Here is a 25101-nt window from a genome sequence, read left to right as displayed (position 1 = left end):
TGTAGCCAAGGGGGCGGGCAGCACAGTGTGGTGTTGTGGGAACGTTTTCATGCTTTTGCATAGATCCTCCCCTCCTGCCTGTACAGAAGACATGAAGATGAATAATAGTTACAGGTAAGTGCAGTCATGGTTTTTGTGAACATTCAGTAGTATTAAATAACATACTCACTGGTGCCTTTAATGAGGGATACACATCTATGTGCCCAGGTCTCTAAATCAGTGTTAGATTAGGCTGCAAAAATTCCTTGCCCACAAAGTTTCATTAGTCTGCCTTCCACTGTCCACCGGTGGCATATTGGCAGCCAGAAAATGGACAGAAGTGGATGCTTTCCTGTCTGTGTAGTGTCTTCCTTGCAGCACCAGCACAATCTCAGTTTTGAGGTGCCTGCTGTGACCCATACAGCCAATCCAGCAGAAGCTGACACCAACTAAAGCAGTGGCCCCCAGCCATTTTGGCACCAAGGACTGATTTTGTGGAAGACAATTTTTCCACAGACCGGTGAGGGTGCTGGGGTTTTTGCTGCCCCAGGATGCCCCCACACCCCATCCCTGTCCGTCCCCCACCACGAGGGTCTTTAAATGAGGACTAGGTGAAGGTCTCTGCCTCACTCCGCGGCCCAGTTGCTAACAGGCCACGGACCGGTACTGGTCCACAGACCGGGGGTTGGGGACCCCTTGAACTAAAGGAAGATGCTTGTAGTCTGGCCTGATGATTTTATCTCTGGTGATACTTAAATGCCAGAAAACTGCTGCTCTCAGAAAGATTTAAACAGTATTCTTGGATTCATTTTCTGGAGGCAGCCTGCCACTTTGCTCTGAGGTGTACCTTTAATATCGTTCAGGTTGATCTGATTATCTGGAAAATGTAACTTGCACAACCAGCTTATTGTCACAGGTGTTGACAATAGGGTGGGGAGGGGGAAGGAAAAATTGAAGCCAAACAATGGTTAGAGCTTATGCAGAAGGGACAAGAGTGACTGTAGGTATGGGGCTGGCTGAAGTTCTAGATCTAAACAAATGCATGCCCAACTTCTGCAGTTTTTCAAAGGAATATTCTTTCCCCCCTAATTTCCAGACATCTCTTTAAATTCAAATTCAGAGAACAGTTTGTGAATCAATAGTACTGACCTGTCTGGTTGGTTCTCCCTGCAGGTCTTACACCAGACTTTCCCTCAACATACCTTCTTAATGAATGGTCTTATCCACGGAGTCAAGGTAAGGCTGTCTCCCTGAAGCAGTTCCTGTGCCCAGTGGCCACCATTGGAAAACTGAGCTTGGGGGGTGGATGCTACTTTTAGGGCAGCTTGGTGATGGACTTCTTCTGACTGTACTAGCTTGTGATGTATTCAGGAATAATATTTTGGAAGGAGTGTGTATCCCCTGCCATATTTTCCGTCACTGGTGCTGCACCAGATCACCGACTGTCACCAGCAAAAGAAGTTGCTGTGAAAGTCGCCCCCCCCCCCCAAAAAAAATTTCCATCATAGCTGTTGAAAATCCTTTAATTGACTAATTGGGGTGGAGGGGAGTCTAGTTGCCCAAGTGTGTATTAAGTCTCCTGTTTCATGTGATGATTTATATACTTTTGTGATTTTTTTTTTAATTTTTAAATGTCAGTATGATACCTTTCTTGGTTTTACATCTGTTGTGCAGTATGTTTTTGTGGTGTGTAAATTGCTTCAAACAGAACTCTCCCCCCCCCCCCCAAGACTATAGACATACCTCAAATATTTCTTAAGTTGTAACCTCTTGGCTCAGGATATTGACATCTTACTTTGGCAGAAGAGGCTTAAATAGTTCTTGTGACCAATTTTAAGGTATTGTAGCAAAACTGGCTATGAGCTATATAGCTGAGATCCCCCTTCTGTTCTCTTCATAGGGTCTTCTCTCTTTCCTAAGCGCCCCGTTAATTGGAGCCCTGTCTGATGTCTGGGGTAGAAAATCGTTCCTGCTCCTCACAGTCTTTTTCACCTGTGCACCAATCCCTCTCATGAAGATCAGTCCATGGTAAGTAACTTCCAAGCTGAGCGTATGAAGGCCTGCCCATGGCCTGGGTATGTCAGCTAAGTGCTGGCCTTGATTTTGGCTCCAGATCCTGCCTGTTTTGGGGTGCAAAGTTCTGGATTCTGGTACACTCTAAGTTAGCCTGTTGATGAAGAAATTGCAGTTTCAATATATCTGAGAAAATGTATTTGCATATGAAAGTGCATACGTTGAATAAAACTTTGTAGTTCTGCGTTTGCGTGTGCCCATTGTACGCATTCTTTGGCTTTTTACCAGGCCCTCTGATAAAATGTAAGAAGAAAATTTTGGGCATGGAACTGGGTTCTGGGGATGCTGATTTGTTTTGCAGCTGCTTAAGTGAACGAAATTTGAGTCCAGTGTTACCTTTAAGACCAACAAAACTTTATTCAAGGAATGAGCTTTCACACGCGCTCACATTTTCTCAGATGCATTGAAATAGAAGTTACCAGCCCATACATATAAGTAGAGGTTGAATGGAGCAAATTAGTATACAACATAGTGAAAATGTTTTCGCAAATGCAAAAAGGAATAACATGCTTAAGTTTATATCGTCGCCATTTGTTTGGATTTAATTCTAGGGGAAGGGAGACAGTAACATGTATTTGTCGAAAGCTTGGTGTGGAAGCACAAATAAATGCAATTGTTTCCCTCTGTCCCATTCCTTAGCTGCTTGCTGAAAGTTGCTTTTCTACAGATGTGGCTAAACAGGTGTTGATTCTTTCATTATAAAATGTAAATCTGATCCTTTGGAACTGAGAGAAGGTTTGAATGCAAGATCTATAATACAACATATGTGAACATATGAAGCTGCCTTATACTGAATCAGACCTTTGGTCCATCAAAGTCAGTATTGTCTTCTCAGACTGGCAGCGGCTCTCCAGGGTCTCAAGCGGAGGTTTTTCACACCTATTTGCCTGGACCCTTTTTTGGAGATGCCAGGGATTGAACCTAGGACCTTCTGCTTCCCAAGCAGATGCTCTACCACTGAGCCACCGTCCCTCCCCAATGATAATACCAGTGCAGATGTATAATACAAAATCCGGTCAATGTATTTGCCAGACTTTTAGCTGTTGGCAGGGACGATTTCTTCATTTGTGTAGAACTGTGCAGTGCCTCGCATGACACTTGGATTATCTAGTGCCAAGCATGACATGCAACACTATGGGTTCTGCAGTGCTGCCCCATCCCAAAGAGAAGATTTCCATGGCTCCCATAAACACCAGTTTAGGAGTTAGATAAGTCAATGACTTGGCTGTGTCATGGCAGGCATTGTCTTTGATTCAAGTCAGGTTCTCCATTTGCTTTTGTGAACTCTACTTCAGAGCCATGTGGCATCACTCAACTCCTTCCTTCTCTTCCAGGTGGTATTTTGCCGTCATCTCAATGTCTGGAGTGTTTGCTGTCACCTTCTCTGTGATTTTTGCCTATGTTGCTGACATCACGCAAGAACATGAACGCAGTACGGCTTATGGCTTGGTAAGGCCTCTTGTTTTGCTGGCTATCCTTCTGTGGCTGTCTGCTCCTTGTGCCACTTGTTTTGCTTCTGGGAGAAGATGTTAATCTTCTAGCTTTGTTTATTTTTTTTAAGAGTAAGGCAGGTTTTTTTCCTCTGGACCTGAGTAAGATTAGGGTGCTGATAATAAAGGGTTCTGAACTGAATGGGAAGTTCAGCGATACAGCCTTTGTGCCAGAAGATCCCTAATCTGCCTGCCTGCCCGCCCATCCTTGCTCTCTCCAAGAGTTAAGAACATCAGAAGAGCTCTGATGCATAGAGGCCAAGGCCTTACCCTGATGTGGTCTCCTGGCTCCGGGATTCAGAACTCTATCTGCAGCCAGTGCAGCCTGCAGAGGACTGACCAAATGTGGAGGTTCCCTTCTGCCACCATGGCTGGTAGCCATTGATAGACTCATCTTCCATGAAAATTATATCTAATCCACTTTTAAAGCTGTTTATTCCTGTGGCACAGACTGGTAAGCTGCAGTACTACAGTCCAAGCTCTGCTCACAACCTGAGTTTGATCCTGGTGGAAGTTGGGTTCAGGTAGCCAGCTCACGATTGACTCAGCCTTCCATTAGAACATAAGAACATAAGAGAAGCCATGTTAGATCAGGCCAATGGCCCATCCAGTCCAACACTCTGTGTCACAAAGTGGCAAAATTTATATATATATATATATATATATATACACACACACACACATACACACACACACACACACTGTGGCTAATAGCCACTGATGGACCTCTTATCCGTTTTAACCTGTCTGCTCTTCCGAGGTCGGTAAAATGAATAACCAGCTTGCTGGGGATAAAGTGTAGATGACTGGGGAAGGCAATGGCAAACCACACTGTAAAAAAAAAAGTCTTCCATGAAAACGTTGTGAAAGCAGTGTCATCCCAGAGTCAGAAACAACTGGTGCTTGCACAGAGGATTACCTTTACCTTTTTATTCCTGTGGCCATCACTATCCTCTAGCAGCAAATTCCACATTTTAATCACTCTGTGTAAAGTATTTCCTGTTGTCCATCCTGAACCTACTGCCTATCAGCTTCATTGGATGTCGTTGAGTTCTAGTATTTTAGGAGAGGGGGGAAAAATTCTTTGTCAGCTCTCTCCACCCAATGCACAATTTTATAAAATTTGCTCATGTCCCCCCCCTTATTGTCTCTTCTAAACGGAAAAGACTGAGACTCTTCAGCCTTTCTTAATAGGGAAGATGTTCTAATCCCCTAATTATCTTGCTCACTTTCCTCTGTACTTTTTCCAGACATGCAGTGCTCTTTTTGAGATTCAGTGGCCAGAACCGTACACGGTATTCCAAATGAGGCGGCATCATAGATCTTTACAGGAACATCACAATGTCAGCCGTATTATCTTCAATCCCTTGCCTAATAATCCGTAATAGAGTTCCTGTTTCTATCCTCTGAGAGGCATGGGTCCCTTGGCATTAAAGGAGATCTGTGCCACCACCTGGCCTCGTTCTTCATGTGGCATGTTTCGCTACCACTCAAGGCATGGGCTTCGCTCCCTTTAAGCAGCCATTCCATGTATCATCACAAGCACGCTGTTAGATCAGCAGTCTTCATCCTGTGGGACGGGACTTCCAGGTGCTCAGGATTTTCAGAGCTCCATCTGCTGGAGTCAGCATTCTGTCTGCTGCCTTTGGGAACATCCTGCTGCTAGTGCCCATGCATGTACCAAGACGAGGCCGCTGAGCAGTGGAGAGGATTCCGCCAAGGGGCTAACCCGTGGCTTGCTCACCTTGTACATGTTTCCTGGTGCTTGTCTTCTGTTTCATATTCCTGCCTGTCTCGGTTCGCTTCTAGGAGTCATAAGAAAATAAGTAGCCTGCTGGATCAGGCTAGTGTTCCATCTAGTACAACTTCCAGTTTCACCGAGTGGCTAACCATTTGCCCTGGAAGGCCAGACAAACAGGGCATAAAGGCTAAGGTCCTCCCCTGCTGCTGCCTCTGTAGATGGAGGCTTCCTTCAGTTACCGTGGCTAGTAGCCACTGTTGGACCTCTCCACCATGGATCTGTCTCTCCCCTTTTAAAGCTAACTGTGCTCATGGCCATCACTGCATTCACTGGCAGTGGATTTCACAGTTGAATGACTCATTGAGTAAAGCACTTCCTTTTGCCTGCCCTGAACCTGTTCCCAACAGTTAGATTTGAATCCACTAGCACTGCCGAAAAGCTTCTACCTTTAAGATCTGTTTGATCTTTGTGGTGTTTGATCTTTGTGAACATAAGAACATAAGAGAAGCCATGTTGGATCAGGCCAATGGCCCATCCAGTCCAACACTCTGTGTCACACAGTGGCAAAAAATTTTATACATACACACACACTGTGGCTAATAGCCACTGATGGACCTCTGCTCCATATTTTTATCTAAACTCCTCTTGAAGGTGGCTATTCTTGTAGCCACCACCACCTCCTGTGGCAGTGAATTCCACATGTTAATCACCCTTTGGGTGAAGAAGTACTTCCTTTTATCTGTTTTAATCTGACTGCTCAGCAATTTCATCGAATGCCCACGAGTTCTTGTATTGTGAGAAAGGAAAAAAAGTACTTCTTTCTCTACTTTCTCCATCCCATGCATTAGCTTGTAAACCTCTATCATGTCACCCCGCAATCGACGTTTCTCCAAGCTAAAGAGTCCCAAGCGTTTCAACCTTTCTTCATAGGGAAAATGTTCCAGCCCTTTTGTGGTGTTACTGGACTTCATAGAATCATGGAGTTGGAAGGGGCCATAAAGACCCATCTAGTCCCAACCCCCTGCTCAGTGCAGGATCAGCCTAGATCAGTGTTTGCCCAGCCACTGCTTTGAAGATTGCCAGTGAGGGGGAGCTCATCACTGTCAAACAACTCTTGCTGTAAAAAAGTCACTGTCAAACAACTCTTGATGTAAAAAAGTTTTTCCTAATATCCAGTACCTTCCCACCCTTCATTTAAACTCATTATTATGAGTCCTCTCCTCTGCTGCCAACAGAAACAGCTCCCTGCCCTCTTCTAAGCCCTTCCAATGCTTATAGAGAGCAAACATGCCCTCCCCCCACCTCCTCTTCTCCAGACTGAACAGTCCCAAGTCCCTCAGCCTGTCCTCCTAGGGCTTGGTCTCCAGGCCCCTCATCATCCCAGGCACTTTCCTCTGCGCCCGCTCTATTCTGTCCATATCTTCTAGAACTGCACACAGGATTCCAGGTGTGGCCTGACCAATGCAGTGTACAGCAGAACTATGACCTCTTGCGATCTGGAAGTTATGCCTTTGTCGATACACCCCAATATGGCATTTGCCTTTTTTGTCGCTGCATCTCACTGGTTGCTCATATTTAACTCTGGTCCACCCATACCCCAAGATCTTGTCCACACACACACTGCTACCCAGAAGTGTGTCCCCCATCCAGTATGTGTGTTTCTCGTTTTTGTTACTGAGATGTAGAACTCTGCACTTATCCTTGTTCAATTGTATCTTGTTCACTTCCGCCCACTTTTCCAGCATGTTCAGATCTCATTGAATTCTATGTCTTCCAGCGTGTTCGCTGCTCCTTCCAATTTGGTGTCATCTGCAAATTTAAATGAGCAGCCCTCCTCCACACTCTCATCCAGATCATTGATAAAAATATTGTAAAGTACCTGGCCCAGAACTGAGCCCTGTGGCTCCCCACCGGACATCTCCCTCCATTCAGATGTAATGCCATTGATAACTACTCTTTGAATATTGTTCTCCAGCCAGTTCCCTATCCACCTAACTCTCCTAGAGGAGAATCTAGCTGTTCTCCTGCAGACTAACACAGCTGACCTCTGAATCTATTTCCCAACAACTTCTTTGGAAGAAGTTGTTGGGAAATAGATTCAGCTAACCTCTTTGGAAGAAGTTGTTGGGAAATAGATTAAGCTAACCTCTTTGGAAGAAGTTGTTGGGAAATAGATTCAGCTAACCTCTTTGGAAGAAGTTGTTGGGAAATAGATTCAGCTAACCTTTTTGGAAGAAGTTGTTGGGAAATAGATTCAGCTAACCTCTTTGGAAGAAGTTGTTGGGAAATAGATTCAGCTAACCTCTTTGGAAGAAGTTGTTGGGAAATAGATTCAGCTAACCTCTTTGGAAGAAGTTGTTGGGAAATAGATTCAGCTAACCTCTTTGGAAGAAGTTGTTGGGAAATAGATTCAGCTAACCTCTTTGGAAGAAGTTGTTGGGAAATAGATTCAGCTAACCTCTTTGGAAGAAGTTGTTGGGAAATAGATTCAGCTAACCTCTTTGGAAGAAGTTGTTGGGAAATAGATTCAGCTAACCTCTTTGGAAGAAGTTGTTGGGAAATAGATTCAGCTAACCTCTGGATCTGTTTCCCAACAACTTCTTTGTGGGAGAGGGAACAAAAGCTTTTTTTCCACATGTATAGCCCTATCCTGTATCCATGTATAGCCCTGTAAAGCCCTATCCTGTCCTTGCTCAGTGATTTTTTTAACTGAAAAAGCCTAGAATCTTCAGCCTTTCCTCCTGGGGAAGGTGTTCAAGCCCTCTAATCACCTTGGATGCCCTCCTGGGAGCTCACTGGGAAGTTTGGAAGACTTGAAGGACAAGCGTGGGAGATAACACAGAGGCGAGGAAGAAGAAGGCCAGGGAAACTGTCAATACCGGAGCTTAGAAAGGACTGTGAGCTGGAGAGTTCTGAAACTGAGGGGGGCTGTAGAAGTCAGAAAATCTGGGCTATACATTGACTTAGGCTGCAGGTCTTTGTGGCAGGGGTGGATAATAACTTCCGCAACCCTCTTGTGCTTAGTTTTATTTATACCTGCCTGGATTCTCCTTCAGTGGAAGAGAACTAAGCTCCATTTTGAAACGGGTGCATTTACAGGTATCGGCCACGTTTGCTGCCAGCTTGGTGACGAGCCCTGCCATCGGCGCCTACCTGTCCCGTGACTATAGCGACACCCTCGTTGTGGTGCTAGCTTCAGGGGTCGCTTTGTTGGACATTGGCTTTATCCTGTTGGCCGTGCCGGAGTCCCTGCCAGAGGAGATGCGCCCTGTGTCCTGGGGGGCGCCCATCTCTTGGGAGCAAGCAGACCCCTTTGCTGTAAGTTGGAGAGAGGGTGCTGTGTGTTTCTGTGTGGGCTGGCACAGTGTCAGCTTCAGGCAGAGGGTGGGGAGTGAAGAGCCATGTTGCATTGAAGGATTTCCTGTGGGGGAGAGTCGGTGGCGGGGAGAGTGAGCTTGGATGCCCCTGGTTCAAGTCTTGCCCGATTGTTAGGCCAGCCATCATTGTTTCACATGTGATGGGGGATACGATTGACAAAACCACGCTTTCACTTTATCAGTTTGCTTATTTTTCAACTTTATATTCCGCCCTCCCTAAGAGCGGGCTCAGGGCAAATCACAAGTAAATAATCAGTAATCCTGTAAGGTGGGCTGATTATCTTTTTCTTGGCGAGGTGTTGAAGCTGGACCGTTTGCATGGCCGAGATCATGGTGCAGGTGAGGCATGAAGGAAGGGTTTCCTGGCTTTCTCACTCTCATGCCCTGACCTGGGATAGCCCAGGCTGGCCTGATCCTATCAGATCTCAGGAGCTAAGCAGGGTCAGGCTTGTCTAATATTTGGATGGGCAACCGCCAAGGAATACCGAGGTCCTTATGCAGAGCCGGACAAGGGCAGACCGCCTCTGAAACATCTCTTGCTTAAAAAACAGGTCTAGTTCACTACCTGGTGGTGCATAATGCTAAAAGAACTGGAGCTTTTGGCTGCCAGGTCATTTTAGGATCTCCTACACACACTGCCATATGATAGTTAATTATCTCTCATGTCCGTTATGTTTTTGCAATCCCTGTTCTTAACTTTTAACAACAGAACGACGGAGCTGGCTGTGTGTCAACTGGTGTTGCGCCCTCGATGCAGCAGCAGCCCCTTTTCACTTTCCTTAACCTGAGAACTTGCCAACTGCAGAGAAAGCTTGTCTTTTTTAAAAAATCCCTTCATCCGGGAAGCTCAGAGCAATGCATACGGTTCTCTGTTTCCCATTTTATCCTCACAACAACTCTTCAAGTTGGTTTGGAAGAGTTGGCTGCCTTAAGGTAGCGTGGCTGTGTGTAGGGATTTGATCTCTTGTTTCAAAAGGTCATAGCCAGACAGTGTTGCTGCTGCAGACGTTTTGCACCATAATTGAAATGGCACGTTCTCGCCTCTTGCAGTCCCTCCGCAAAGTGGGCCAGGATTCCACCGTACTCCTGATTTGCATCACAGTCTTCCTCTCCTACCTTCCTGAAGCTGGCCAGTACTCCAGCTTTTTCCTCTACCTGCGCCAGGTGAGCCACTGCAGTCATGGGGCATGTGACTTTTGGGGCAGCTGACCTGTTCACTATCCTTCCCTGTGGGTAGAGGCCCTATTTCAAAAAGGTATGGTTGTGCATTATGGTGTGACAGGTGACCGCCATTAAAAATGGCAACTCCTTAAAGAGAGCCAGTTTGGTGTTAAGTGTGTGAACTCTTATCTGGGAGACCTGGATTTGATTCCCCATTCCTCTCCACATGCAGCTGCTGGTGTAACCTTGGGTCAGTCATAACTATCAGAAGCTGTTCTGGAAAGAGCAGTTTCTGTCAGAGCTCTCAGTCCCACCTGCTTCTCAGGGTGTCTGTTGTGAGGAGGGGAAGGGAAAGGAGATTGTAAGCTGCTCTGAGACTCCTTCGAATAGTGAAGGATTGGGGTATTTATTATTTTATTTTATCACATTTATATCTCGCCTTCCCCTGACAGGCTCAGGGGGGCTAACAACAAGTAAAAACGACATACATTTAAAAACAGAATATACAGTATAAACCATAAATACATAATTTACAATCAACAAGGTCCGTGTCGATGTTACAATTTATTATTTAGCGCTATATCTATTGGTGTTTCTAATTATTTAGCGCTTTTTATCTATATGCTGGTATCGGTTAGGCTGTTAATTTAAAAAAACAAAAATAATAAGAGAGATTAATTAAAATCCAGCATTAAAAACACCTTGGCATAAACACGTAGACCCTTTAACGTGTGGGGCACTTGCTTGTGTTTGGTAGTGTTCCTGGCTATTCAACATTCCAAGCACATTTGGCTCTAGGACCATCAGCTTGTGTTATTGTCTTTGCAGGTCATCAGTTTTTCCTCAGAGACTGTGGCAGCCTTTATTGGTGTAGTTGGAATTCTTTCCATACTGGCTCAGGTGAGTACCTGGTTTCTTCTCTTTGGACTAAAAAAACCGTAAAGGCAAGCACCAGTCGTTTTCTGGGGTGATGTTGCTTTCACGTTTCACTGCAGACTTTTTACGGGGTGGTTTGCCATTGCCTTCCCCAGTCATCTACACTTTCCCCCCAGCAAACTGGGTACTCATTTTACCGACCTCAGAAGGATGGAAGGCTGAGTCAACCTTGAGCCGGCTACCTGGACCCAGCTTCTGCCGAGATCGAACTCAGATTGTGAGCAGAGCTTAAGACTGCAGTACTACTAGAGCACTAATTCCTGAGCAGTGTGCTCAGGGCACTTTGACTTGCATTGCAAAATGAAAACTGCTGTCAGTTCCACAGAACCCTCCCTGGATTAAAATGCTTACTGCCTTTCTGTATGAGCCCCAGCTTTGGCCTTCCCTACTTCCAGCCAGGCTCTTCTGGGGGGAGGCAGATAACTTTGCCATCAAAAGGAGGATTTATATCCCGCCCTTCACTCTGAATTTCAGAGAGCAGCTCACAATCTCCTCTACTTTCCTCTCCCACAACAGACACCCTGTGAGGTAGGTGAGGCTGAGAGAGCTCTCCCAGAAGCTGCCCATTCAAGGATAACTCTGTGAGAGCTATGGCTGACCCAAGGCCATTACAGCAGCTGGAATTGGAGGAGTGGGGAATCAAACCCAGTTCTCTCAGATAAGAGCCCATGCGCTTAACCACTACACCAAACTGGCATAAGGTGAGTCATCCACTCACTGTCAATGCAGACCTGTCACAGAAAGCTGCCTATTGTGTCTCTGCATGAGTTGCTGCTATGACTTCCTGGTCATTCAGATACAAGTAAATCTCCCTCATATATTGAGACTCTGTATGAGGGAAACACACCTTCAAATTTAAATTGGCCATAACAATGCATCTGTACTGTAAGGCATCTGAATAAGACTGCACTAAACATGGCTGTGATGGACTCAGGCCCTTAGCCTGAGTAGCTGAGAAACAGGCTTGCAGCATTGCCTGAGCAACGGAAAAGTATCCTTTTGAGGTTTGCTTAGGAGAAAAACACCTCAGAAACACCTGAGCCAGGGAGCCTTCAAGAGAAGTCTTCAGTATACCAGTCTGAAGTGAAGACAGTGGGCTTAGGCTGGGCAGTTGTAAAATCAATTGGACGAGGGGCTGAGAACGGCCAGAGTGGCTGGGCTCCTTGTGGGGGACAGAGCTGAGTGGACTCTGTCTGAAAGAGGGAATTTTCAAGCGGTTTGAAACTCTCTGTGGGAGATTTTGCCAGCACATCAGGCAATCTCCAAGTACAAACAAGAACACACAAATACACACTGAGGGGTGAACTGGATTCTGGTGGTCGGCAGGGTTACCCAAGACTCAGACCAGAGGACTAGCTGTGGGGCTGTGATGCATAGGTATTGAGGGTTGCAAGTCCTGGAAGATAGCTAGTGTGAAAGGGTCTATGAGGGAGAATACTGACACCAGTCAGGAGATCTCTATGTGTGTGTGGAAGAGTGATTGAGGTTTGTTATTTTTATGATTTGGCACTGCCAAAGTTAGGGTTAAACAACTGAAGAAACAGAATTCTGAGTGCCCAGAAGGCACAGACAGTCTATGTGAAGTAGAGTCTAGTGGGACTCTGAAACCTGCCTGGTTTATTGTTTATTTTAAAGATATTCTGCCCAAGTAGTGTTATATTTTTCCTCAGCCTGATTAGTCTCTACTCTCTGTAATTGTTTTATTCTGCCAACCAGCTGCCAGCTGATTTGCCTCTTGCATAGTGAATAGCCATAATCAATATTATTTCATCCCTCTCCCTTGCCTTTTGTTCCTTAATAAATATTTTGTGGTTTTTAACTTTAAAACCGTCTGGTGCCGATTATTAATAGTTCTGACAGGATTTGTGGGAGTGTTACCAAGGGACAGACGGAAGGTGACCGGGGAGAAATTTAAAGTGGTCGCCCTCCGGAGTGAAGGCTCTGACCGGCTCCCTCACAACAGCACTCCTACTTCACTACCAGTTACTCTCCTCTCCAAGAGCTCTTTGTTTTTAAAATTCTAGAATGAGAAGTAGCAATAAAGGTGTAATGTGATAAATAATTTTGAATGTAAAATGTTGAATATTAATGTACGCTAAAAGAAGTTATTTTTTTTTATTGTACCTTATAGTGTTTCAAAAATTATTTAATATAATGAAGGGTGTTGGGGAGAAATATTTTTTATTTATGATATTCAATTACTGTTCTTTTTTGTACTCTCTTTATATTGTTTGTACATGTGTGTGTACACACACACAGACACCCCTAAAACAAGGTCTGGAGAACTTCCTTTTTCCCCTCTCTCTCTCTGTTTTCTAGACTGTTGTGCTTGGGATTCTGATGCGGTCAATAGGGAACAAAAACACCATCCTCCTGGGCTTAGGCTTTCAAATTCTGCAGCTTGCCTGGTATGGCTTTGGATCACAGCCTTGGTAAGTGCTGTTTGGCGGATGGGAGCAATTTGACTGCCAGGCAGGCCTCCCAAATCAAAATATGGGCCATTTTCAGAGGAGAGTCCAGCCTGAACTGGCCCCAATAGGGCCCTGGGGCCAAATGGCCTGCTTGAAAGCCCTCGGTCATGAGGCAGATGCCCTGTTTGCTGGAGGCACAAATGGGAGCTCCATCTTTCCCAGCAGCGCTGTCAGGCTTCCATTGACATCCTCCTGGGTCTTCATTTGCTCTGCTGCCTTTTTGTGGAAAGACTCACAATCCCACCAGGCTGCCTACCAGATGCAGTGTGTTCTGGCCAGCGACATGTGCTTGACAAGTCTCTCCCCCCCCCCCCTCGCCCCGCCTTTTCATTTGAAGTCTCAGGCAGCAGATGGGTTTGTTTTTAAGGCATAGCAATTTAAATTATTGTGTGAATGGCCAAGTCACAAGGACCAATTTAAATCACTGACTTACCTTTTTTCCTTGTTGACCTTCATATCTTCCCTGAACAAGAAAGCTTACCAAGTGGGTAGCTACAGCAATTTAAATAGATTAGCCTACAACAAAATCCTTTACAGGAGCACAATTTGAAGTAATATCCTTGTTCAGTGTACCTTTTTTATCCTGGCCTTCTTCCAGTGAACTTAAGGCAGTTTTATCTTCTCAACAATGCTTTGCGGTAGATTAGGGTAAGAAAGCATGCCTGGCTAGAGGCACCTGATGACTTTCATGGCTTGAGTCTCTGGGGGCTTGAGCCTCTGTCTTCCCAGGCCTTGCCCAACAATGACTCCAGCCACAGTGCTGTGCCTTCTCTTTTTGGTCATGCACTCCAGTTACTTGCCTAAAAACAGATCTCTCTATGCATGCATGGATAATTGACATCTCTTGCTTGCTTTTGGCTGCTGTCCTGTCAGTGTGGAAGCCAGTCCCATTTGAACATTGAATGGCTTGGTTCTGACCAGTTAACAGCATCACGAAATCCTAAAACTTTGCAGAAGCAAGGAAGAAGGCATTGCAGGGCAAAATGTTTCTCCCAGAGATGAAAAATGAATGTTTGTGCTCTTGGGTGGGATCATCATAAAACAAAATGTTAACATGTCCTTCCGAGAAGTGGAAGATGTCTGACGAGATGCAGAATGCAACCTCTTGAATTCCACTGCTTATTAGATGATTTGGCAGACCCTGGGGCAGTAAGAAGGCAGTATAGTTTGTGAGTGGATGGTCCACGGTTATCTTCTCATTTGAGATACTTTTCCCCATAGGATTTACCTTTCAAATGCAAAAGCATGCTTCTCGTAATGCGTATGTTAGAGTGTCCTGGTTCTGTGTTCAAATGTTAAAAGTATAGCCATTAGCATGTTGGGTTTTTTTATGGAATTCAGATTTTAAAAAACACTTCAAAAGTATTCTTTTAAATGCAGTCTTTAATGTATTTTATCATCTTCCTAAGTAGCCAGAATGCTAGAGGGCAGTGAGAAGAGGAGGGAATTTAGCCTCTAGATGCATAGGTCTCGATTCTTTAACCGTTTGGATTTGACCTGATCAGCTGGCCATGCCATAAAACCTAGTCGTGTCAATTCCTAGAGTTGTGCATCTGATAATTGTTTGGAGACCAACTTTTATTGGCCTATCATATATATATATATGAAAATATATGAAGCTGCCTTATACTGAATCAGACCCTTGGTCCATCAAAGTCAGTATTGTCTACTCAGACTGGCAGTGGCTCTCCAGGGTCTCAAGCTGAGGTTTTTCACACCTATTTGCCTGGACCCTTTTTTGGAGATGCCAGGGATTGAACCTGGGACCTTCTGCTTCCCAAGCAGATGCTCTACCACTAAGCCACAGCTCCATTCATGGCTCTCCAGGGTCTCAAGCTGAGGTTTTTCACACCTATTTGCCTGGACCCTTTTTTGGAGATGCCAGGGATTGAACCTGGGACCTTCTGCTTCCCAAGCAGATGCTCTACCACTGAGCCACCGTCCCTACCGAAAGAAGCTGGTATGCCCTCATTTGTTTACATCCCTGTTTCGTATGCTGCTTCCACCCAAGGCGTATCCTGTTGGTGTGGTTTAGTGCTGAGCAAGAGGGGTGAGGCCCAGGTTCATCCATTGCCATGAAACTCACGAGGTGAACTTGAGTCCAGTGGCACTTTTAAGACCAATGAAGTTTAAATAATTTTTGTGTGTGCACCCAGAATTAAACTTCATTGGTCTTCAGGATGTTACCAGGCTCAAACGTTGGTCTGTTACCCACCCGAATTCAAGTAAGCTTGGGTCTTTCAAATGTCTTGGCCTAACGTCCCTCAGAGGGTAGCTGCGAGGACAGAATGGGGATAGGATAACTGTGTCTGCTGCTTGGAGTTCTTTGGGGAAAGGGCAAGATCGCAATGCCCTGGGCTGATTAAGGTGCCCCCCCCCCCCCCCCAGGTGGCTAGTCTGAACCATTTTCTCAGTTCCTCTCTTGTTTGTTCTTCCCTGGCAGGATGATGTGGGCAGCTGGGGCCGTGGCTGCCATGTCAAGCATCACTTTTCCTGCCATTAGTGCCATGGTGTCAAGGAACGCTGATCCTGACCAGCAAGGTAGCAACTGGTTTTCATACTAACGCTATGACCCATGTCCAAACTGTACGTAGAGCAAATATTTTTTTGGCAGTTTTGCTTGAGTGCAGAAATACTTTTGTTGTATTGCTCTCTGTTTTGGGCTGCCCCAGATGGGAGTAGTCAGAGGAGATGGATATTTTAATGTAGCTCTCTGCATTTAAACACCTACCGTCCACTCTTCCAATACGCTGAACTGAGGAGAAGGCTGAATGCTTCTTCCAAATATACTAATGTTCCATATCTGTTTTGCCTTTCGGTTGACTTTCTGCTGAGATGTAGCTCAAGCAGTTTCATTCCAGATAGTGCAGTGTGAAGGCCTGCAAGGAGTCATGTGGTTGTTTTCCTTATGTGGGGGGGGGGGGGGGCATGGCAGAATCAACTTTGAAATCCCATTCTAAAACACCCTCCCCACACAATACACCTGGAGCCTGAGAAGGCTGATTCCCTCCCTCCCTTCCCCCTCAGTTGTTTTTGTTAACTTGGTGGTGACAGCAGAAAGTGCCATCGGGTCACAGCTGAATTACAGCAACTCCGTAGGGTTTTCAAGTCAAGAGATTGTTCAGAGATGGTTTGCCATCGCCTGCCTTTGTGTAGCAACCCTGGGCTTCCTTGGTGGTCTCCCATACACATGCTAACTAGGGCAGACTCTGCTTAGCTTCCAAGATCTGATGAGATCAGGCTAGCCTAGGCCATCGAAGTGAGAGCAGGAGACGAACAGAGGTGGCTTTTGTGGTGGTCTCCCATCCAAGGACTAAGCAGGGCTGACCCAGCTTAGCTTCCAAGATCTCCCAATACTCTGTTAGCCTGGGCCATCCAGGTTAGAGATTGGTTAATTTAGAGTCACACACTGGTGAGCCAGTTTGGTGTAGTGGTTAAGTGTGTGGACTCTTATCTGGGAGAACCGGGTTTGATTCCCCACTCCTCCACTTGCACCTGCTAGCATGGCCTTGGGTCAGCCATAGCTCTGGCAGAGGTTGTCCTTGAAAGGGCAGCTGCTGTGAGAGCCCTCTCAGCCCCACCTACCTCACAGGGTGTCTGTTGTGGGGGAGGAAGGTAAAGGAGATTGTGAGCCGCTCTGTGAGACTGTCCTTGAAAGGGCAGCTTCTGGGAGAGCCCTCTCCAGCCCCACCCACCTCACAGGGTGTTTGTTGTGGGGGAGGAAGGTAAAGGAGATTGTGAGCCACTCTGAGACTCTTTGGAGTGGAGGGCGGGATATAAATCCAATATCTTCTTCTTCTTATAATATTATTATTTATTTGATTTACTAATTGTCCTGTCCTGTCCCAGTTTATGCCAGGCTGTGGGCAGTGTGCAAGAGCATAATGCCATAAAAACAATACAAAATTTTAAAAACCAGTATAGATTTTGAATAAAAACTTGAAAAAAACAAAATTAAAAAGAGTAAAGATCCCAGATGGAGTTCTGTGAATTTTCTATTCCCATGCTGAACCACCAAGCTGTCTTCTGGGGAGGAGGTAAAGCTTAAGACAGAGTGTCTGGGAGGAGGGGAGGAATAGAAAAAAAGAGGGTGCCTGCCAATAGAAACCATTGCTGCCCTCAACCCAAAGCCTTGACAGTACATCTTTGCCTTTCAGGCCCTGCAAGATTGCATTAGATCCCTCAGGGCCCTGGTGTCATTTTGCAGAGTTCCACCAGGACAGGGACAGGACCAAAAAGTCCTTGGTTGAGGACAGCCGGATCTCCCTAGGCACAGGAATGGCCAGCAAGTTATCAGTAGAGTGGAAGGCTCTCCTGGGGGTATACCTGAGGAGACTATCCCACAGATACGTTGGCCACAGACTGCTCAAGGCCTTACAGGTCAATACTAGGACCTTGAACCTGACTTAATACTCCATTGGGAGCCAGGGTAGCTGGCGCAGCACTGATTGAATATGTGCTGTCAGTGGTGTTTCCATTAGGACATGTGCTGCCACATTCTGTGGACCCATTGGAGTTTCTGGGTCAGTCTCAAGGGTAGGCCAGTGTAGAGCGAGTAATCCAGTCTGGAGGTGACCGTGGATTACTGTGGCTGGGTCAAGGTGTGACAAGAAAGGAGCCAGTTGCTGAGCTTGTTGGAGGTGGAAAAAAATACCAGCTCATCAACATCCATGACTTGGACCTTTATTGATAAGGAGGCATCCCAAGGTCACGCCCAGACTCTTGATGGACGGCACCAGTGTCAGGGGTGCCTCTTCAAGAACTGAAAGCCTGCACTCCGATTCCAAAGGCCCCCCCACCCAGCCACAGAACCTCTGTCTTGGACCAATTACATCTCGGCCTGCTCTTTTTAACCATTCCATCATGGTGTCAGCGAAGGGGCATTGAAGTTTCAACAATGAACAGCCTTGATCTTGTTTAAAACAAAGTTTCCATTTATTGATTACAACAATGCTGTTCACTACGCAGGTTCATTGATACTAATAACGAGAGGGGTGCAAGCATGAGCATTTATGGATACACATCAAAGCATAGGGGCTTTAAATCACTTCCCATGATAAAACTGGGGCTCCTCTGTGGAGAATAGCCAGTGCGCCTATCTGTTATCTCCCGCCTACACCATTCTGTCTCTCCTCCCCTGCTGTGGCCTTGCTTGTCTCTGCCAGGCGCCTGGGAACCGGCTAGATGTTTTGCACTTCAAAGGACCTTTGGCACCTCCGTTCCCTCCTCCCAGCCATCCTTCACATTCCTTTACCACATTGGGGTTAGTACAGCAAAAGTTATAGGGTTAGTTAGCAGTAAATAAACATTTCAGGTAATAAAGTAAACTTCAATGTATACAAGCTGACATATGGCCTCCAGACCTTCAGCCAGGTTTTGTGGAGCAGTGACCAGCCACCCAATAACATACAGTTGGGTGTCATCAGCATCTTTCTATGTAACTGGGAATCTCCCGAGTAGGAAGAGATCCCTACCTTGCCTGTTGGCAGCCCAGTTTACCTTCTTCGTGACTGCAAAAGGAGCCAGCCACTTGACAGTTAAAAGGAGTGATTGGATTGTGCACCTGGACCAGGGCGCTTGTCTCTGCTTCCAAGGGTCAGGGGTGGCCTTCATCATATCTTGCAAAGCTGCTGTTAGGCAAGAACACCTAATCATTATGCACAGATGAGTTCTACTGGAGGAGGCATTCTTGTTTTGTAAATTTGAGAAATTCCTGTATGAGGGTGAGCGAAATCAACTGCACACAACTGGAGTCAGCTGCTTCTGGTCATGTCTGTGTGCTTCCTCAGTACCCTAGCTGCACCCCTGCACTGTGACTAGAGAAGGGCGGGAGGGGGAAACAGCTCGCTCTTGCCACCCTGATTATCCTGATGCTCCATCTTTAGGTGTGGTTCAAGGGATGATCACCGGGATCCGTGGCTTGTGCAACGGGCTGGGCCCTGCCCTCTACGGCTTCGTCTTCTACCTTTTCCATGTGGAGCTGAACGAAATGGCCAGTGTGGAGCCCCTGGGCAAAGCCTCAAAGGCCAACATGGCCAACCCAACTGATGAGGTAGCCTTTTTTTCTGGAGGGGGAGGGGGTGCCAGGACATTTTTATGGCCCTGTCTCTTGTGGCGGGGCAGTTTGAGAAGTTCTCTAGGTGAGCACATAAGGCAGTGATGCCCACCCTGCGTCCTCGGAAGACAGCTGTGGAGCATGTCAGCACAAGAGGGGGCAGGAAGGGTTTGGCTGGCACAGTTCCCACAGCTGTATTTGCTAGATTGAGCTCTCACCCCCTTGTTTGGCTGGACGTATCCTACCCAGTGTTTTCTTTTTTTCTAGAGGGGCATCATTCCAGGCCCCCCTTTTCTCTTTGGAGCATGCTCCGTTCTGCTGTCCCTCCTGGTGGCCCTGTTCATTCCAGAGCACAGCCTTGCCCTGAGGTCGGGCAGCCACAAGAGACACAGCAATGGGGCCCAGGCCCACATTCATGGCCCCCCAGGTGTGGGCTCAGACAGCAAGGAGCCTCTGCTGGAGGACAGCAGCGTATGAAGGAAGCAGAGGCCACCCTGGAGCTCCAAACGCTCTCCAAGGACAGACCACGTGGCACGGATCAACGGTGGAGGGGACGACAAGGTGACAGGAACGCCGGGGGTCGCAGTTCAGTGGGACGGAGGTTGGGAAAGCCGTCCCTCCTGGAGCCAAATACATTCATCTGTGGCAGAAGGGAGAGGAAGCCTGTACCGTTGGGTGCCTCGAGAAGGAAAGATGTCTTTCAGTTTCCCGAATGGAAGATGCTAAAATGCTCTTAAACGCAGACAGGATCAGGGAGGAGGATCAACTTGCCAAAAACCCCTCTCCTTTTCCAGTTGGGAGGAAGAAGGGGTGGTTCTCATTTCTGCTTTCTGTAATAAACCAAGACCAAGCTGAGGTGTGTATCGCCTACAGGACATTTTTTTTAGAACAAAAAACGTTGCTAATAGCAGTCCTCTGATACGTGTTGGTCTATAACGAGGCAGCAAGGTTTGTGCCACTGAAGACGGCAAAGGCATCGCTGTATTAGTGTATTGCAGCAAAATTAAAAGTCCAGGGGCACCTTCAAGACAACCGGCCTTTATTTCTGTATGTGACTCAAGAAAGCTGGTAGAGAAATAAAGGCCAGTAGTCTTGGTTGTTCCGTTTGGTTGTTCTGTTAAGGCCTCCTGTTAGCCAGGAGGGGCCGGGGCTGTAGGATGCTTCTGTAGCCTGAAATGGGGTAAGACCTGAGTTCAGCTGGGGAAGTCTCTGGAGAGAGTTCCAGTCTCTTCGCTAAGTTGATCATCATTTGTCTGCTCTCTCGTGTTGCCCCAGGACCTTGATGGATGATCACCTTGAGGCCTATGAGGGTGTGCAGGATCCAACCAGGTAGAGCTGCACGTCCATTCTCAACAGCTAAATTCTCCCCCTCCCCCCGGTTTGAAGAGGTCCATCTGCCCATCCTAAGAGGCTGGATTTCATCCGGTCCAGCCTGTGTGAGCACTTCAGACCAAAAAAAAAGACAGACCTCTTTGCACACAAGTTTTGGCAGTTCCACAAGCTGACAGCTGTCCCATGGAGTTGGCTGCATGGTCCCTCTTCCTTGGGTTACACCCTCTAGATGTGAAGAAGCGATAGGATGGAGAGAGAGCCTGAGTTCTTTCCTTGAGCCAAAGAAACAGTTTATGGGTATGAAGTGCCCCCTTCCTTCCAGCCTCTATCTTGACGCGTTGCTTCTGCTGGTGCTTGAGAACTGACACTCCTGAAGAGCCCTGGAGTTCTAAGGAAGCCTGTAGGGAGCACTCAGTGGCAAGGGAGGGCCAGGGTGCCTGCAGAGCTTATTCATGGGATTACTTTTTCCTCTATGACTACCTGGCACAGAGTCCATTCCAGCGCATGCACACCTCGGTTGGGGTTGTGAGGAGGCTTAGCTAGGTCTCCGGTGCCCAGATGAAGTATCACTGCTGAGGCACAGAAACCCTGCAATAGGCAGGATGAGATGGAAGGGGGGGTAAGGCTACCCCGCCCAGAAGGGGTATCGCTTTATTGTTGGTTTCTTAGGTAGAGATGTGAATTTTCTGGAAGCTCTGAAGCAAGGCAGAGAAAAATCCCCCTCCCCCGTTTTTCTTTTTGAACTTTAGGGAAGAATTAAATGTATGCAATGTTTATCAAAAAATAAGCTTAGTTTTACTATTTTCCGCAACATAAAACACATCATTTATAACTTAATGTACAAAATTGTGCCATTTGGCATATTTATTAAACTGAGAATTGTAAATGCCTTAGATTTTGGTGGGCAAAACTGGAAAAAGGCACTGTATTAGAGAGAGAGCCGCAATCTGCTGTGCTGTGTGTTACCTACTCTCTTCTCGCCTGTTAGTTTTCAAGGACACCTGAGGGAGGCAGATAGCAAGAAAGGGCCCGGTCTGCTTGCTTTGTGAAGATGACCGCATCCTCGAGGGGTAGAAATGCCCCCTGGATCCTGGGCATTGTTCCTGTCTGGAGTCCATACAGAAATTTTCATTCCCTAATGCTAAAGGTCCTGCACTATACATTTTTAATGACCAAAACCTTATTTTTAAAACTTTCCTCACTAATCCCAAAAGAGAATACTTCATAGGAGTTGTTTTTGTTGCTCCCTCAAATGAGAAGTTTTCTGTTGGAAAACTGAAAGTCCATTGCATGGAGGACAGGGAAACAATAGTAAGCCTTCCCGCTGCCCCAGCCTTCACCTCCTTATTCTTAGAGTGACGTCGCATGTTATAAGCCAGCGGTTCCCTGCTTCTGTTCTGGACACAGGCAGTGAATTTGACTAATGGCTCCCGTTTGTGTAGAGCTTCTACTCGCAGAGTCTGCCTGCTGTGCCGTGGCATGCGTCTTTGCTCCGGCTCTGCCTCTTTCCTTTGCTTTGTGTCCGCATAAGTTAGCGCTCCAGATGTGCCTCATAATCAGGCATCATACCCAGGACTGAGGGGGAATAATCCTTCCTTCTGCACATTCAGACTATTGGGTGCAAGAGGGAAGGTTGCCTCCAGCTCTAACGTGGGGGGGTTGGGGTGGGGTATGCTTCAGGCTTTGGAGAACGGCCCAAAGAGGAACTATACATGAGTTGTTGAGGACTTGCTGTATCCAGGCCCCTCCCACTCCCCTTACTCCCTTGGTTAGGATGTTTGAAAACCTCTGGTGAGAAATCACGTTCCTGAATTTGCTTCAAGTTCTTTTCCTGTTCATGCATGAGGGATAGAAACTTAGTGCCAAGAGACAGAGTTTCAGGGATTGGCACAAGATGAAGTGAATTGTGCTGTAAGCAAAATGGGTTTTCTTAAGCTGCAGGGGGCATGTATAGAAGAATATCAGTGTCTAGAGGGAACATTGATCCCCATCCCATCTTCTCACTGTCTAAATTGGACTTGGTTGTCGCTTACCCCTGTCCTGGCTGACCGAGATATTCTGCTAGAAACTGCAGCCAGAAGAAGAGCTTGTTGGTTCAGACTGATGAGAACCCCACCCTCCTTTTTCTCGTGCCCTTGTGATTCCTGGCCCAAAAGTTTCCCTGCTTACAGATCTCTGCTTGTCCCTGTGCCTTGTGTCCCAAGGGACTGTGGCTCTGAAGCAGTGGACATACTTTGTATGCAGAAGGGTCTGAGTTCAAGCCCCAGTAGCTCCAGTTCGCAAGAACCTTGAATAATGTGTACCTCTTCTTTTGCTGACGATCCTGGACAATTGGGGCTCCAGTCAGATTAGACAATATTGAGCTCCTTCTTTTTCAGTTTTTGCCAACCAAACTGATCTTTAACTTTTCCGGTGGAAGAGTGAGTTGTTCTCAACATTCCTTCACTTGCATCTGAACGATTAGGAGAAGGAAAACAGGGTATAGAACAAAGGGAGGGCAGGTGGAAGAAAACTGCAAGTTCTGGGCGGAGAGAAAAGCATTTCATTGTATTTAAGCCCAGTGTGGACAAGTACCGAAAAGCAAATTATTTTCCGGTGGATGTCTCTTCTCATTCCCATCTTCTCTGCCTCTTTCAATGGGTAGGGGTGGGACTTCTTTATGTTGCATTCTCCCCCATCTCTGATCCTAAGTGCTTGTGCCAGATTGACAGGCCCAAAGCTACCAGAGCCCAATGAAGAAGCGTGCTGTTCTGAAGGGCCTGGAGGCTGCCCATAGGAATTGCTCTGCCGGTTTAGCCAGCTTTTGTGTCTCGGGATGGGTGCGGACTGCTCTTTGCCAACATCAAACGCCCCGAGTTCTCATCTTTCCTGGCACTGGAATGGCTTTCTGTGCCATCTTGCCTTTAGCATCACATCTGGCCTTCCAGCCACCCCCTGGGTTGGGGTCCCTGTCCCAGATACATTTCCTAGGATTGTGGTGGGGTCTGTCTTCTTTCAAGGCTGCTGAGTCAGCAAGGAGTGCGCAGCATGGGCATTGCGGGCAGAATTTGGAGCCCCTGGATGATAGCTGAGAAATGAAGAGATTCCCCCCCCCCTCCCCCAATACAGCCGCTGTGACGGACCTAGGGTTCTACATGCGCTCCAGTTCGCTGGAACACTGGTTTCTCCTGGCTCCCACCTTGAATGAACACTCTCTGGCATATTTGGTGATATATGAGCACAACCGTACCACCGGGGAGGGGGGGGGCGGGCAGTGAGGCTTCCACAACAGCGCCAAAATCACCTGCTGGCCAGGCGGTAATGTGTCTCCCCCTTCTTGCACCACCATCTAATCATTTTAACAAGGTTTGCCAAGCCAGAAACCTGTTCCCTTGCCTTGATCTTTTTTTTTCCCCTTTCACTTTTTAGATTACTACTTTTCAACTGAATAAGACAATCTTGTGGGGGTGTGGGGAGAGGGCTGGCAAGACCCAACAGCCCCTCTGGGACAAATCCATGCTTTGGAAATTCAGGGCGGGGCCTCCTCCACTCGATTGTTGATTTCTGAGTGTAAACTTCTTCGTTTCTGATGACATGTGGTTGTTGGGTTGTTTTTGTTTTTTAAAGAAAACTTTTATTTTGAATTTAGAGTTGGCTAATATTTTGTGGGCTATTTATTAAACTCTTTGCAGTTACGGTAAAATGTGTTTGTCTTTTTTTTTTTTTTTAAGTGTTACGGAAAAGGGTCTCTCCAGCTTTTCTGTGCTGAAGCTCCTCTGCCACGGTTTCATTTTGCCTCCTATGCACGGACTCTCAACTGGGAGAATCAGGTTTGATTCCTCCCTCCTCCACTTGCAGCTGCTGGAATGGCCTTGGGTCAGCCATGGCTCTGGCAGAGTTGTCCTTGAAAGGGCAGCTGCTGTGAGAGCCCTCTCAGCCCCACCCACCTCACAGGGGGTCTCTTGTGGGGGAGGAAGGGAAAGGAGATTGTAGCCCGCTCTGAGACTCTGTCCTTGAAAGGGCAGCTTCTGGGAGAGCCCTCTTAGCCCCACCCGTCTCACAGGGTGTCTGTTGTGGGGGAGGAAGGGAAAGGAGATTGTAGGCTGCTCTGACTCTGTCCTTGAAAAGGAAGCTTCTGGGAGAGCCCTCTCAGCCCCACCCACCTCACAGGGGGTCTCTTGTGGGGGAGGAAGGGAAAGGAGATTGTAGCCCGCTCTGAGACTCTGTCCTTGAAAGGGCAGCTTCTGGGAGAGCCCTCTTGGCCCCACCCGCCTCACAGGGTGTCTGTTGTGTGGGAGGAAGGGAAAGGAGATTGTAGGCCGCTCTGAGACTCTGTCCTTGAAAAGGAAGCTTCTGGGAGAGCTCTCTCAGCCCCATTCACCTCACAGGGTGTCTGTTGTGGCGGGGAGGAAGGTAAAGGAGATTGTAAGCTGCTCTGAGATTCAGAGTATAGGGTGGGATATAAATCCAATATCTCCTTCTGTTGTGATATGGATGGCCCTGCATG

At 47.0% G+C, this 25101-nt stretch overlaps 1 protein-coding gene across 1 annotated transcript in view; it reads left to right on the top strand.

Annotated features, from left to right (window-relative positions):
* The window catches only part of LOC132567100 (hippocampus abundant transcript 1 protein-like), a 31192-nt gene extending 6895 nt beyond the window's left edge, over nt 1-24297 (top strand). The window contains exons 3-12 of the mRNA XM_060232717.1: nt 1153-1215; nt 1880-2007; nt 3387-3501; nt 8383-8601; nt 9711-9824; nt 10650-10721; nt 13077-13189; nt 15672-15769; nt 19114-19280; nt 19551-24297. Coding sequence (XP_060088700.1) covers nt 1153-1215; nt 1880-2007; nt 3387-3501; nt 8383-8601; nt 9711-9824; nt 10650-10721; nt 13077-13189; nt 15672-15769; nt 19114-19280; nt 19551-19760 — 1299 coding nt within the window. The 3' untranslated portion in view covers nt 19761-24297. The remainder of the gene's footprint in view (nt 1-1152; nt 1216-1879; nt 2008-3386; nt 3502-8382; nt 8602-9710; nt 9825-10649; nt 10722-13076; nt 13190-15671; nt 15770-19113; nt 19281-19550) is intronic.
* The last annotated feature ends 804 nt before the right edge of the window (nt 24298-25101 follow it).

Source organism: Heteronotia binoei, chromosome 2, assembly GCF_032191835.1.
Source record: "Heteronotia binoei isolate CCM8104 ecotype False Entrance Well chromosome 2, APGP_CSIRO_Hbin_v1, whole genome shotgun sequence".
NCBI classification, from domain to species: Eukaryota; Metazoa; Chordata; class Lepidosauria; order Squamata; family Gekkonidae; genus Heteronotia; species Heteronotia binoei.
The sequence above is the reverse complement of the archived record's forward strand: the minus strand, read 5'-3'. Positions and strand labels throughout refer to the sequence as shown.